The sequence below is a fragment of the Stigmatopora argus genome, chromosome 2 (genome assembly GCF_051989625.1).
Source record: "Stigmatopora argus isolate UIUO_Sarg chromosome 2, RoL_Sarg_1.0, whole genome shotgun sequence".
Lineage (NCBI taxonomy): Eukaryota > Metazoa > Chordata > Actinopteri > Syngnathiformes > Syngnathidae > Stigmatopora > Stigmatopora argus.
In genome coordinates, this window is record NC_135388.1 from 19,646,743 (window position 1) to 19,661,857 (window position 15,115).

The 15,115-nt window shown below is 39.2% G+C and overlaps 1 protein-coding gene across 5 annotated transcripts; it reads right to left on the reverse strand.

The window, feature by feature from the left end:
* Window positions 1-365: 365 nt before the first annotated feature.
* Window positions 366-14,669, reverse strand: pkd1l3 (polycystic kidney disease 1-like 3). Of its 5 annotated transcripts, XM_077592593.1 has the most exons (19): window positions 14,534-14,669; window positions 13,923-13,985; window positions 12,578-12,730; window positions 12,357-12,469; window positions 12,142-12,265; window positions 11,936-12,058; window positions 10,168-10,387; window positions 9,089-9,270; window positions 8,624-8,854; window positions 7,721-7,822; window positions 7,141-7,319; window positions 5,936-6,082; window positions 5,656-5,858; window positions 4,036-4,223; window positions 2,948-3,080; window positions 2,677-2,872; window positions 2,351-2,567; window positions 1,266-1,350; window positions 366-571 (listed from the first exon to the last, which is right to left on the reverse strand). In XM_077592593.1, the coding sequence occupies exons 1-19, from the start codon at window positions 14,570-14,572 to the stop codon at window positions 525-527; spliced, it is 2,745 nt and encodes a 914-aa protein (XP_077448719.1). In that variant the 5' UTR covers window positions 14,573-14,669; the 3' UTR covers window positions 366-524. The 5 variants fall into 5 exon arrangements, with proteins under 5 accessions (XP_077448719.1, XP_077448709.1, XP_077448702.1 ...); XM_077592583.1 differs by having other exon boundaries at window positions 2,677-3,080; window positions 12,005-12,058; XM_077592576.1 differs by having other exon boundaries at window positions 2,677-3,080.
* Window positions 14,670-15,115: the final 446 nt, after the last annotated feature.

Sequence of the window (15,115 nt, forward strand, 5' to 3'; positions counted from 1 at the left end):
GGAAGTTATGAAAATAAATCTTAACTTACAGTACCAAAAAAATGAGAATTTCAACCTTGACCAAGCACTCATGCAGCAATTTTAATTCATTTTTTCTTGAAATTCAAAAATTGGAAAAAAATCACAGGGACCATTTCACCAAATCAGCCAACTTGCTGCAATTTTCTCTGGCATTTTTCAATTTTTCTTTGAAATAACACAAAATTATGTTGACCCATGCAGCTTAGTGTTTTTGTTGTTGTAAATGTGTTCTATGTAAGATGTAATATCGTGACCAAATAATCCACACGACTCTTACTGTTAAGTTTGCATCTTTACTCAACATCTCGCTGGACGTAACTCAGTAGCAATAATAACACATTCATTTCTTTTCTTCTCGATGAATAATAAACAATCACTATAGCATAAACACACCTACTGAACACGCATATACTCTCCTATTTTTATACAGATAGATAGATAGATAAATCTATACACCAGAATGTAAATGAAATTTAATTTGCCAGGCTTTGTTTGCTGTGAACTCAGATATTCTCCCCCTTGGAATAGTGCCTGCATTTGTCTTGTTGTTCTGTAAAATTAAAATCTTGGATTAGTGAGTCACATTACACTTGTTACTTTCCTCATACAAAAATGCGCGTCTGTCATCAAAACCATGAAAATGTCCGCATGTCTTGCATAGCATCGCCAAACTAGTCCTGAAAAGTCTTAATTTAGATAAAGTTGCTAGAGTTTAGCATACTAAACATATTCTACAATATCGTGTGTTAAGGAAATGGAACATATACTTCTACTTCTAAATCTGGATTGCACAATTTATGTGACTAGTGTAATGTGAACTCTTCTCAAAGTGTGTCTTCTATTTAATGAATGACCCATTTAAGACACTAAGAAGTATTTAGCTCTCACATTTATATTTGTGGGCATTTTAGAATTTTAGAGTTCATGTTTTTTTGGAATTTGGGAGAAAGTTCTGCTTCCTGGAAGCAAAGGGAGCACCTTGAAAATCAACAAAGGAGCTTGAGCTACAATTGAAATTCGTCATCGCGCTTCCACATAAAATTCAAACTATTATTTTTACCTTCATACGCTGATATGAAATATCCAGTTTTACTAATTTGCCCTTTATATGTTTCTTGAAAATGTAATCCTTATGAGTCAGACTAATTCTGAACCTGTGGACTATTTAGTGGAATCCAAGTTAAAAACAATAAGAATAAGGAGCATAAAACAGCGTTATATTTTGCATCCTTTTACTTTCTTACCTAAAAGCACTTGTTCAACTTCCTCAGTTTCCTCCACAGCGACAGGTTTAAGTAACAAAGCAAAAAACACAGCAACTCCAATCACCTTTAAAACATAATGAATACATTATTTATCAATGAATATAATAATAAAACAAATATTTTAATTATTTTTATATATTATAAAACATATTACAACATATTACAGCAAGTTGTCAACCTTCTCCCAAATTGTTATATACTAATAGTGCATTCCCAAAATATGATCTGGATTCATGCAATTCTCCAGCAATGTTTGGTTTGAATTTTCTGTGTAATGAAATATTGAATTATATTTTACCAACTGAAATCTTTCCATTTAAGACATTGATATTGAGTGATGACATTGAAGAGTGAGAACATGCAAACTCCACACAGGTGGACCGACCTGGATTTGAACCCAGGACCCCAGAGCTGTGAGGCTGACGCACTAACCACTTGCGTCACCAGGCCGCCCTTCATGCAGTGTTTCAAAGAATATCATTAGACATAACTGCTGAGCTTTTTCAGTTTGGTTTTCTGTTCGAATTGTAATTAAATATTGTGCATAGAAAAATAAGGGGGTTAATTTTGGAATAATTAATGTAGAGGCGGCCTGGTGAGCGAGTGGTTAGTGCGTTGGCCCCACAGTTCCGAAATCGAAGGTTTGATCCTAGTCCCAGACCTTCCTGTGTGGAGTTTGCATGTTCTCTCCGGGCTTGCATGGGTTTTCTCTGGGTACTCCGGTTTCCTCCCACATCCCAAAAACATGTAGAGTAGGCCGGTTCAACACCCTAAATTGACACTAGGTATGAATGTGAGTGTGAATGGTTGTCTGTCTCCTTGTGACCTACGATTGATAGGCCATGAATTCCGGGTGTCTGCCACCTGGAACCCAAAGTCAGCTGGGATAGGCTCCAGCACCCCCTCGTGACTCTTGTGAGGATAGCAATATGAAAAAAGTAGTATCAAGCTGATATTATTTACATGTCCCCAAAAAAACTATAAATGAAAGTCTGTAGTTTTAAATAACATCAATATCAAGAACAAGTGTGTTATTTTGGATGGAGAGTTATATCTGGACCCACCTTAAGAGGTTGTAATATAAAAATACTCTGGAAGAGAGAGAGGCCCAGAGACATGATCCACTTGATGGACTTTGCTTTTCCATAGTAAAAGCCATAAAGTAAGGTAAAGAAAGTGGAGACGCCACTGAGGGAAATTAAGAGTAACCAGCCAAGGAACACACACCACCAAGGCAACCAGCAGGAGGATGACGTCCTCTTCTTTTTCATTGGAGGTGGGCTGTACCATGTAGAAATAAAAAAATAAAATAAAAAGACCACATCATTAGAATCAATGGATCCCACCATTGTCCTAAAATTTCAGGTTGTGTGACGGACAAAGAGCTGACCAGTACGCCAAGTGACTGCTGAAGACCATGTCGGCCTTGCGAACCAGCATCTTGGTTATGTCAAGTGCTTGTAAATACTCCTCAGGACGGGGGAAGTTCCTGCCATCCAACCTTTCCAGACACATGAGCAATCGGCAAAGAGCTGTTAGGAGGAACTTGCTGCAATAGACCCAATGAAGGTCACTCTCGGTTTTCCCTTGACAGACACAGACCAGCCAGAAGAATTTTAAGTCATTTCTCGACTGTTTTTCAGAAGAAAAAATGGATGTACCCTGTATAAAATGGATTAATTCATGCAATCTGTTCAAAGCGGGAAAGAAATCCGCAGTGGAGTCCAATCTGTACATCTCTGGCATATTGTTCCGTTCACTTCTGCTCACCTGAGAAAGAACCTTCTCTGTTTCCTGGAAAGAAACAACAACAAACAACCAGACATTACACAATTAAACATAGAAGATATACAGGGTCAACTGCCCTTTTCTAAAACATACAATGATGAAAATAGTATTTTGAACAGGTCAAGTATTTTCTTATTACAGCCCATGGATGCTATTGAATGAAAACTTCGACCAGAGATTGGTATTAACCCCAATTCAAATTAGAAAACAAACCACAACATTTAAGTCCATAAAAAAGATTATAATCAAATAAGTGTCCAGCCAGTGCAATCAAACATTAGCTGGGTAAGAGAAAATTGATGGTCCTATAAATTGGCTGTTTTGTTCACCACACATCATGATTGGTAAAGGCAAAGAGCAACCTGGTTGTCACTTAGCATAAGACGACACTCCAAATTATTTGCCAGCCAATCGCAGGGCACAGTGAAAAAGACAACCACTTGCACTCACAGTCACACCGCCACTGAGTGGGAATTGAACCCATACTGCCTGCAGTGAAGTCGGACGGTAGAATCACTGCACCATTATGTGGCCACATGCCTTCAGAAAGCAATGATCCAGTCAATGACTGGCCTGACTTAATTCCAATTGAACATTTGAGGAAAGAACTAAAGAAAACAGTTCATCAAAAAATATTCAAGATTTAAAGACAAGTTATCTGGAGGAGTGGGCTAAAATTACATATCATATATATAGGTTGGGGTTCATTTTGTGTGCCTGGCTGATTAGACACTCTAAATTACCCCTAGGTATGAGTGTGACCGTGGATGGTTGTTTGTCTCCTTGTGCACTGCGATTGGCTGGACACCAATTCAGGGTGTCTCCCGCCTCTGGGCTGAAGTCAGCTGGGATAGGCTCCAGCACCCCCATGATCCTATCGAAGCTTTTTTACCTTACAAGGGCACTAATAAAAAACACAGAATTTTACAAAAAAAGTACACTTATTTATTACAACACACACCTTTAGAATGACTGGTATGGTAACCAACTGACATCTCAGAGTTTCTTCTGAGCTGTGTTTTTGAGCCTTTGAAAGGATGCGAGGTTTGATGCTTCGGAATATGGTGATAATGAGAATGTTTATTGGGAACATGAGAAGACCACTCTCGACTCCTATCATAATGTCCTGCCACGTAATGCTCAATGAACCTGTTTAGAAAAGATAGAACAAATGTGCTAGTGATCATTATATTTTGACCCACAAAAAACAATCCACTTTTTCCTTGTTTAGTGTCACAGATGAGCCAATTCTAGATGATTTTGGACAAGAAGGAGAGCCACAACAACATAGATTTCACGGGCAATTTGAACCTGATTTTACCAATGGACAGAGAAGACGTTGGTCATACTGAGTGCAAAATTGCGGGACTGAATGACAAAATGAGTTCCTATCCCACAATGTACCTCTTTCCAGGTGTTATTCACACTACTACATACTCTGAAATTTAAATGCTTTCATGCTGTTTTACTATAGTCATTTTAATTTTGTGTATCGTTGAAAAAGCTCACAGGCTTTCACCGCATTCATTCTTTTTCTGTCAGTATGGAACGGTGCTGCTAGATAAAAATACATAATATAAGTATGGTCTAAAAAGTGAAGCAATAACAAGAGAAGCGTTATAGACCAGGAGTGTCAAACTTAGATTGGTTTACATCCCACATTCAGGGCAATTAGAACCAATGTGGTTATTTTTGGCCGAATATGTTAACTCACTGTCTCCTATTGACAACGTTAGACATCCAGTCCATTTTGACCCTGTCAAAATTGATTAGATCAATGGCACTGAAAGATGAGCATCAACAGCAAAGCGTCCAAGTTTAATGATCTGGACATCTATCATTGTCAAAGGCCATTAATTAGGTAATTTTGAGTCACTTCTTTATGATTTTAGAACACTTGTGGGTCACTTGCTGTAAAATTTGGAACATTTCCTATTGATTTATGGGGCATTTTCAGGTTGCTTTCTTTTCATTGCTTTCTTCTAGTTGGTTTTAGGGCATATCCAGGTTACCTCCTGTTGACTTTGTGTCTCTTAGTTTTAGACATTTTTGGGTCACTTCACTGGTTCCCATTGACAGCAGCTTTTGACCGGGAGGGGGCAAATGTACCAATGTGACTCCGGACACACAACTGAGCAGTAGTGCAGTACTGCATGGACACAAAACTGAGCAGTAGTGCAGTACTGCATGGACACAAAACTGAGCAGTAGTGCAGTACTGCATGGACTTGCTTATACACAACGCACACATTTCTGGTTTTATGTGATTCTGTATGCACAGAATGAATGAGCTAAAAGGTGCCTATCAGACAGTACAACTCCACGGGCTGGATTGGACCCCCCAGCAGGCCGCTTCTGGCCCACGGGCCCTACTTTGGACACCACAGGTCCTAGACCATCTGAATTTTGTTTGGGGTAAATCAGAGGCATTTTCAATTCAGACTTTAACATGGTAAATCAGAGGCATTTTCAATTCTGACTTTAACATCACTGAATGATTGATACACTTTCATTTTTACTTCCCTTATTTTTGAACAAAATCAAAACAATCACATTAATGAATGGTTAAAAACAAGATTTACCAAGAGAGAAGATGACTGGAGAGTCCTCATTCTCTGGAATGTTCCAAAAAGCAATATTAATGGCCATTGTGCAAAGAAGAAGACTCATACAGCAAGAAACCCTCTGAACCCGAGTAAAAGGGCTCCGTGATGGCGGATCCACAATTGACACCCAAATATGTTCGTCCCTAAAACCAATTGTCGTTCTGCTCTGAAAAATATTCCTGACAATAAAGAGCCACATGTGCAAATAGTCAGTTGATAAAACATGCCATTTTTCTTTCAAGATAGCTGACCTTACCTGAAGCAGGAAACCTCATTGTTTTTTGCAGCATTGAATATTTTCTTAGTCATACCATCTCCATGGCTGCTACTTATCCAACAATCACAAAAGAAGTGCCAAACTTGGTGAGTTTGGAGATCTTGTATGGTCACCTTATTGATATACCTTAACAAAAGAGACATTTATTCAAATGTCAAATATGATGTCTCCTGTAATTACTGTGCACTCCTAAGTCAGCAATCCTGCTTGTTGCAATTTGGTGACTTTGGAGCTTAAAGGGTTAAATAGTTTACTGTAAATCCCTCCTGAAGGCCCAGTAATCAAATGCTTGACCCACAATAGATGTGTTGTTTGGAAAGTAGTATGCTGTGAATAATTGCGATGCACAATGTGTAATAGCCAAGGGTATCACACCATTCAGGGTGTGGGTGTTTCAAACTCACACTTTTTGCGTTGAATGGTTTTAACACCAACTCATTTTTAGCTGTTAAAAGAGCTGCCCACTCTACCTTTTTCTCTTTCATGGTAGACATTACAATAAAAAGTGCGCCATTTCATGCCTATCATCATCCACTATGCAAACTATTGTGTTACATTTATAACCACTTGTGCTGTAAACCGAGGAATCTTTGTATTTGCATGGGATATGGTGATTGCAAGAATAATGAATTTACAACTAATATTAATTAATTCATTCATTTTCTGAACTACTTTATCCTCATTAGGGTCACAGCCTATCCCAGCTGATTCCGGGCCAGAGGCGGGGGACATCCTGAATCAGTGGCCAGCCAATCGCAGGACGCAAGAAGACGGACAACCATGCACACCCACATCCATACCTAGTGGCAATTTAGTGTCCAATCAGCCTACCATGCATGTCTTTGGAATGTGGGAGAAAACCGGACTACCCGGAGGAAACCCACGCGGGCCCAGGGAGAACATGCAAACTCCACACAGGTGGACCGACTTGGATTCGAACCCAGGACCCCAGAGATGTGAGGCCAATGCGCTAACCACTGGCCCCACCGGGCCATCCGTTACAACTAATAATGATAATAAAAATAATAACTATCCTTCTGAATATTTGATGTAATAAATGGCATGTCCAGCCATCCCTTCAGCAAACAGGCTTGGCAGGGAATACATTGGCATGAAAATTTTGATCTGCAGGCATTTTTATCTCACTGAAAATTCACTTGTTACCAGCCTAATGTTTCGCATACCATGATGGATGACCTCCAGAGTTGTCGTGCAGCAGCTTAATGTTTCGCAGTTCCCCCAGTGGGTAGGGAGTAGCGGAGAGAAACATGTCGACAGCACCCCTCTCAAACACATTCTTTGTAGGATCCGTGAGATTCTGTGCATCACTTTGTCCCTCAGATCCAATCAGTGTCACTGTGACCTATGGAGAGATATAAATAGTTTATTTGGGGGTACAGAAACCCCCACACAAATTAAATTTAGCAAGCTGGAGACCATTGATTGTTTCATTATTTTTTTCTTTATAAAGGTCACAGGTCAGAAGCTTGGCTAAAGATAGGCAGGGTACATCCTTAACCGGTTGCCAACCAATAGCAGGGCATATACTATACTAGATGAACAATCTTTGTACTTGGAGCCGTGTATTAAACCCTTGATTACAGAACTGTAGGGCAGACATGCTAACGTGTAATGTGACTTAGTCAAGTCAATACATTTGAGGTTCCATGTTTTCATTTTATTTTACTTGATTTCTTCTTTATTATTTGCGATTCAACAGCAATAAAAGAATACCTAAAAGTGTGTCACGTAACCAAGGCTTACATTGGCAGATGTTCCCGCATTCTTGCGCTGTCCAGTTTGAACACTGATCAAGTAATTGTACTGTGCACATGGGTGGTTATCCTCCAGTAGAGTCATCTTCCTCTGACATTTGATCATTGTCATTGCAGCACAAATTTATAGAAAAGAAGTAGTTAGCATGTACACATGGAAGACTTCATACATATTCAAGGATGCCAACTACCCCGGAATTTCAGGAGTTTCTCCGGAATAAAACGCAAAGTCCGGGACTCCGGACAACCTCCCTAAACTCCAGAAATCTCCCCAAATTTTAATTATTTTTTTTTGGAAGCAACCATTTCGGAAAAGTACCAGATTGCCAATTTAAATGCCTCGAAATTCACACCATCGCTACGCCTTCCGCCATCTTCATTCAACTGCGCTGTAAACTGTAAGAATTCGGTAACACGAGTGCATTGTGAATCATCTGAGTAAACAAGTTCAGACAAATGATTCATCTTGTGCGACTTCAGCGTGGCAACCGTTTCCAAAAGGACCAACATTTGCACATTCCACAACATGCAAGTGCGACTTCAGCGTGACACATGTTGGAATTACTGACTATAAAACGCAAGTAGAAGGACGCAAACATAAAGATAAACTTATTTTCATTATGCTGTACCTTTTCAATAATTGGTAAAACTACAATATTTCAATGAACGTAAAAACATGATAATAACAGTTTGATTTAAATTGTCCTACGCTTATTTTTTTTCTCCATTTTATATGGATTTTGCGCGAATCGCATTCACTCCTGAAATACCCCAGAAATGGGGCAAGGGTACTTCTGAAATGGGATCGACAGACGTTGGCAGCTCTGCATATTGATCTATTTATACTAGGCATCTTTGGAGGGTTGTGATTTTTGTAGATGTAGAAACTCACTCTGTAGAGTGACCTGCGGTCAGCATAGCATGCCCATAGGAAGGTGACGAGGTAGAGGCCAAAGAAGGCACAAAGCAGTGACAGCACCACATAGTTTTGAGACACAGTGCCAAACAACTCAGCAGTATGTGTTAAGTCCACATGGTTAGGCATCACAAAGAAGGAGCCCCCAAAAAGAGTTAGGTGGTTGCAGAGACAATGAATTTGCCCAGGTGTGCTTTGCTTCCCAACCTGGACGCAAAAACAACATACCATGAAATGTTAGCAGCCATGTGAAATTCTGACTCTAAAATGTAACTCAACGTGTAATAACCTTCAATTATATTTTAGTTTTTGGACTTTGAGACAGTAAGGAACAAGACAAATGGGTTCAAGGTAATCATTAGAAAGAAGACATTATCTCTCTGAGTGGATCTCTGTATATGTATTTTTTTTATAGGGAGAATTTGCCTGATAAAAACTCACCTGACAGCCATCTGTACGCCATGCTTGTCCTTCTATGCTCCAGTACATGCACTTGGTAATAAAAGTAGTGATGGTCAGGGAAATGCCTGGCTCCCATGTTGAATTGAAGAGTTCACTGCTAATGTACCATGCCCCAGTTGACTGCTGTAAAATCTCTGGGGTTATGATCCACTGATAGCCATCTTTGGTAAGCAGACATATCAAATATGAAAGTGCATGATCAATAGCTTCACTGAATTATTTTCTTTAAAGCTGCATAATACATAGTTTGTGCTGGCAAGTAGAAATAATCACTCACTAAATTTTCTTAGTGAAACCATAAACAGTTGCAATTAGATAAAAATGAGAAGTTGGTTAGTTTGGAAAATGTCTTTAGCAAGATCACCAAAATATTCCTCATAATGTCCTATATAGCAGACTTTCAGTATAAATTGATTTTACGGCTAAAAAAACAAAAGAACAAGAGAACATTGTTTCAATTATATCTCTTCGAATGGACGTTTTGGCAAAACCTGGGTAATCTTGACTTTTGGAATTGAACTGCTTCCATATTTGTACATAATCTGTAAAACAATGTGAATGCAGCTTGTGTATTTGAAAAAATAAATTACTTAGTAACCATACAGTATACTATGTACAAAAAATGAAAAAATGTACATGAGTCCCTCTTAGTCATGCAAGCTATAACTGATGAAGCTTTTCCTCCTCGACAACAATCTGTTTCAGCAAAAGGAATTAAAGTATACCATTTGCAGGCAGTGTCCTTCATTTTATCAAACACAAAATATATCAACGAAAAGATACGGTTCAACAACAACTCTCAAGATTGGCAAGGTTGAGGAATGAAAAGCAGTAATTGCAGAGGAAATTAGCCATTGAGCAAAATAAAATAAAAAGAAAAAGAAAAGAAAGAAAAGACAAAAGTTGAGATCACTTACAATTAAATTCATTTCTAAGTTTTACTATTAAAAATGTTACTTCACTTTGCACTGTCTGAATCTTGCAATAGATAACACTAAAATAACTACTACTTTTCGTGTTTTGTTGAGTTTTACAGTCAATGAAAAGAGCAAGGGTACCTTTTTGGCTCAGGATGGTGCTGTTGGCAAAATAACTGGAATTAGGAGGTGACCCTTCAGAGAGCGTAAGACGCAACGACATGTTTCCACTGGGCTGCACTCTGATTAAGATGGTCATAGTGGGGTCTGAAATGTTGACTGTAGTCAATATCTTTGTGTTTTCTTCAAGTACGACAGTCTGGTTAATAACTTTCGGAGCGATAGGGCGAGGCATGAATATCTGTGAAAAAGGAATTGCATACTTAATTATTACGAAGGAGATTGTCTTTAGATGAGTTTTATTGTCTTGCATTGTGTAATTTTGAGTGATTCATGTATAATCTAGATTGATTGTACATAAGGTACCACATCTTTTTTCTGATAATAATAACTATTTATACAACCAGTGTTGTTCTTGACAAATACTGTATTTACACTGTATCTGTATTTTCATGGTGGTCTTTCAAATAAGGATTCCCTGGCCTTGGTTGTTAGTCTCCAAGCCCTCCTTCCTGAAACCTCTCTCACTGGAGGGAGGTGGAAGGGCCCACAGTTGATGGCAATTGTCATCAGTCATCTTTAAAAACTGAAAAGGCGGACCGTCCGTTGCCCGATCAACTCGTCTTTCACCCATTTTTGTCTCTCCCGCTATCATTCTGATTGCCTGGCTTCTGATTTTTTGCTTCGTTTTCTAACGACCTGACTTGCGTGTTCCTGGATGGATAGCGTTGTAATATATTATCACCATCTTGACGACCCACCTTTTTTCCCCACATTACCCCATCTTCATCCCTTTACCATTTTGCTTTGACAATTATTTTATGATAATAAAGAACTATCTCCTCTTGAAAACACAAGTATTGATTTAGCTGAATTCGCCCTATGACTAATTGGCAAGGTAGTCCAGTCTAGTCTGGGGTGTAGTCTGCCTTTCACCTAAAGTCAGATGGGATGGACTCTGGCACCCCATAACCCTGAGAAGGATAAGCGCTGTTGAAAATAAATGAATGAACAATTGAATATTAATTGGAAACTGGGTTTTAAGGAATAAAGTAGAGGTGCTCATTACATTGATCACCAACGTACTACTGGTAGATTACCTAAGAGTAAGATTTGATCCAGTCTGTTACTTTCCTTCAGGCCTGAAACAATGTCTCGTTTGGACTGCGGCATTGCAAAGTGCCCACCGCAAAACTCACACTTGGATTGAACATGCATATGTAACTCATTTAACAATCATTAAGGTCTCACCAGAATCTAAGTTTGGTGCCGACAGCCTCGGCTACTATAAACAACTTGTCACAGCTGCTTGTTAAGGCTTCCATTGATATTGAACAGCTTCATGTCCACCCCCTAACCCTTAATGGGCGAGAATTAGGTGAGGTGAGCACTGATGTATGTACAGCATTCTATTGTGACAAAGGGGGTGAGGGAGCTTTATGAAGACCCACGGCTGGTGAGTGTAAGGGATGTGCCCAGGTCTGTATTCATGCTGCAAATGCTACTATACTAGATTCCAGTTTCCCCAATTCCAAAGGTGCTACTGAAACCTTTGATTCTTCATTTAACTGCTAATTCTGATCAGTCCAATGGCTTAAATCAGTATTCCAGTGATGAATCCAGGAGCTTCTATCTGCCAGGATCTCTTGTTGTTGAGAACATTTGCCCAAGTGTATTGATAAACCAGTCAATTCCAATTTTTTTTAATTTAACGGAAATTCAGAGTCTCAGATAGACGAAAAAGAGCACAAGGTAAAAATCAGCCTTGCGGGGTAGGTAAGGCAAGTACCTCGATCATCTCTGTAAGATTGGCCAATTCGACATCAGAATTTCCATCACTTAGTAAAAGGCTGCAAACCTTTCCGGAGATGTTGTCGTCAGATGGATGGGGATTCAAAGAGAGAGTGGCCATCTAATAGGCAAAACAACCATTGAAAGTGGTGCTCACGTCAACAATAATGAAAAAACATGGATGCCAATGGCATGTGCAAACACCTGAGCGTGGATTTTTTTGTACTGTCCAATATGACTTTGAAGAACAGAATACGGGGGCATTATGATGAACTCGCCATCTTCCACAGAGCCCAGGATGACATTGCTGAGATCTTCAGGTATGTGACTGAGTAGAAACAGTTAAAGCACAAATGTCATTTTTGTGGCAAGTGCAATTTCCCTTTCATCTGCGGTTGATTATGAAAGTCAGAACCAACCTGCTATGATAGATGGTACCTGTTGAGGACTTGATGACAATTCTCTCTGATGTCGCTGACCCCAGCAGGACTGAAATGGTCCGAAAAATTTCAAACACATCCTCAAAAAGAGACTGGGGGAGGTAATGAAACATTATTAGGTATATTGATGTATCAGGAGTCCAATACTAAACCACAATAACAATTTCCCATCCAAACCCTCTACGTACTCTGAAACTTACTGTAGGGTTATTCCGAATGTTACATTTGTTCATGGAGATTTCAAGGATGCTAATGCTGCTGGTGATGATGCGAGTGATTATGTCAATGTTTTCAACAGCAAATGCAGGTGTCAAATTTTGAGTGCCTTTCAACAAATACATAATAAAATTGTCCTGTAACAGAAAACAGGAGGTATTACATAAAGTAGAAATTCCTATCTAGTAGTTCAGATCTGCCCTACGATTGGCTGGCCACTGATTCAGGGTGTCCCCTGCCTGGTGTCCATAGTTGGCTGGGATAGCACTCCCTGCGACCTATGTGACGATAAGCAGTTTGGAAATGATTTATGAGTGGGTCCCAGCCCCAGGATAAAAGGAAAGAAACAAACAAAACAAAACAAAAAATAGGACATGTCTGGTTTTAGTACAACATTAAAATTTTAAGTTTGGGAATGTTTAGGCCATAAATCAAGATTTAGACCAAGCTACCAATTAGTAGGAGAATAACGGTGCTCCTTCCAGGTGTTGCGTAAATTGTCACCCAACTTGGGAAGTGGCTTGCAATCATTGTCGAACAATAAAAGAACATTTCATGTTTCCATTTTCAGGTACAACTGCATCCTTATTTCTTAATAGAATGCCTCAACAGGTGCTTTTTACAATGTTGTATTATTTCATTCATTCATTTTCCTTACTGTATATCCTCACAGGGGGTCCTGGAGCCTATCCCAGCAACTATTCATACCTCGCAGTGGACCCCCCCCAAATGGGTGGCCAAGTAGACGGACAACTGTTCCCACTCACATGCATACCTAGGGGCAATTTAGAGTGTTCAACTAGCCTACCCTGGATTTTTTGGGATGTGGGAGGAAACTGGAAATCTCACAAAAGCCCAAATGAATCCCTGTCTAAAAGGAAAGTCCTGTAGTAATTATTTTGAAGGAAGTTTCCTGAAGGGATGTGCCTAGAAAAAGAAGCAAAAATCTTATTTAATCTTATATAATCGTATTATTGGCATTGAGCACGTTTATCGGGTTGTTGGTAGAAGTTATAGGAGGTTCTTGCTTCATGTGCAAGTACCTCAATTGTTTTTAAAGATAAGTGTCCGAAAGTTGTTGCATGCCTAAAAATGTGGGCAGCACATCCTTTGATTTTTCTGAAAGTGGCCCAAATGTTTGGAGACCCCAGCTTAAGTGGTTGTGCACATATTTCCAGGGCTTGCTGGATGGTAAGTCACAAGTCTGTCGTGGGGGTCATTCGTGCAAATATATGTAGTATAGTAGGAGAATCAAAAGAAAAGAATTCGTAGAGGTAAAGCTGAACAAACCAGGTGTGAACAAGAAAAAAAAATGGCATCGGTGCTCACCCTACTTTCATCTGTTGGTTCTCCTGGCTCTGTTTCCATTCGCATAATTTCATTGTCTGCTTCCTTTAACAAGTAAATCATAAATGTGAGCACAAGACAACATTTGAAAACTTTTACATTTTAAATTATACTTGTTTAACCCTTCCAGGGACAGTGGCCACTGCACACATTTAACTTTAACCCTTTAGGGAGCAATTTACAACTTTTGGTCACTGAAAAGCTTACAGCCACACACCCACAATTATGTTATATCATTTGATTGAATTATAAATACATTAATTCTATGAATAAATCAATTATATTGAAATGAATTAAATAGAAATGTAATCTAGTAATTATTTCCGCAAGTAATACTTTTTTTGTCATCGTATTTAAGATTGCATGCCATTGATAGGCGTCTAATTCATTTAAACTGCGAGGATTTTCCTAGAATGCTCATCTTTTAAGGCCAGGTACGATGCTAGACGCCCAATCTACATAGACTGAGAGGGGGTGAATGAACGTTCATTGGCCCCCTCTCAGTTAAAATGGGTTGGATGACTAATACTGTCAATGGTAACCAGTGAGTTAAATGAGTGGCCTGTAAAGGTAAAAAAAAAAAGCAAACTCACCCATAAGAGGTTTCCAATGTTATGAATATGGGGAGCCATTGGGTTTTCACTCCTTTTATATCCTGGAAAAGGGGGTCACGTAATAAAGATACAGTGTATATATTTTTTCTGTTCGAGTTTTGCCGACTTGTTGCGCAGCCTCACTCACGCAATCTGGACGTTGAAGCCTTCTGTAATCAGAAACAAAAGCATCTTGTAATTATATATTGTGACTTAACTTCTTACTGGCAGCATAGTAAATCGAAGTCTCACCCATGAGATGTGCGGTGGCTCCAAACCTTTTCAGATTTATATTTAAAAAAAAAAGAATAAAAAAACCGTTTTTGGATAGGGAAGTTTACCCACCTAGGATGACTATTATGCACAGAATCAAAGGAGAGAAAACTCCTAAATAATAAGAAACTTACTGTGGGTGCAGAGGAAGCCTCGTTTCTGGTCGCAGGCTGACGATACGACAATCTGAAAAGGATTCTGCTTTACATACACGCAGCTGGCAGCATCTTTGGAAGTAACAATATCTTCAGATAATTAAGGATGCACACAGACACACATGCCATTATATTGTCATTTTTGCATTTGAAC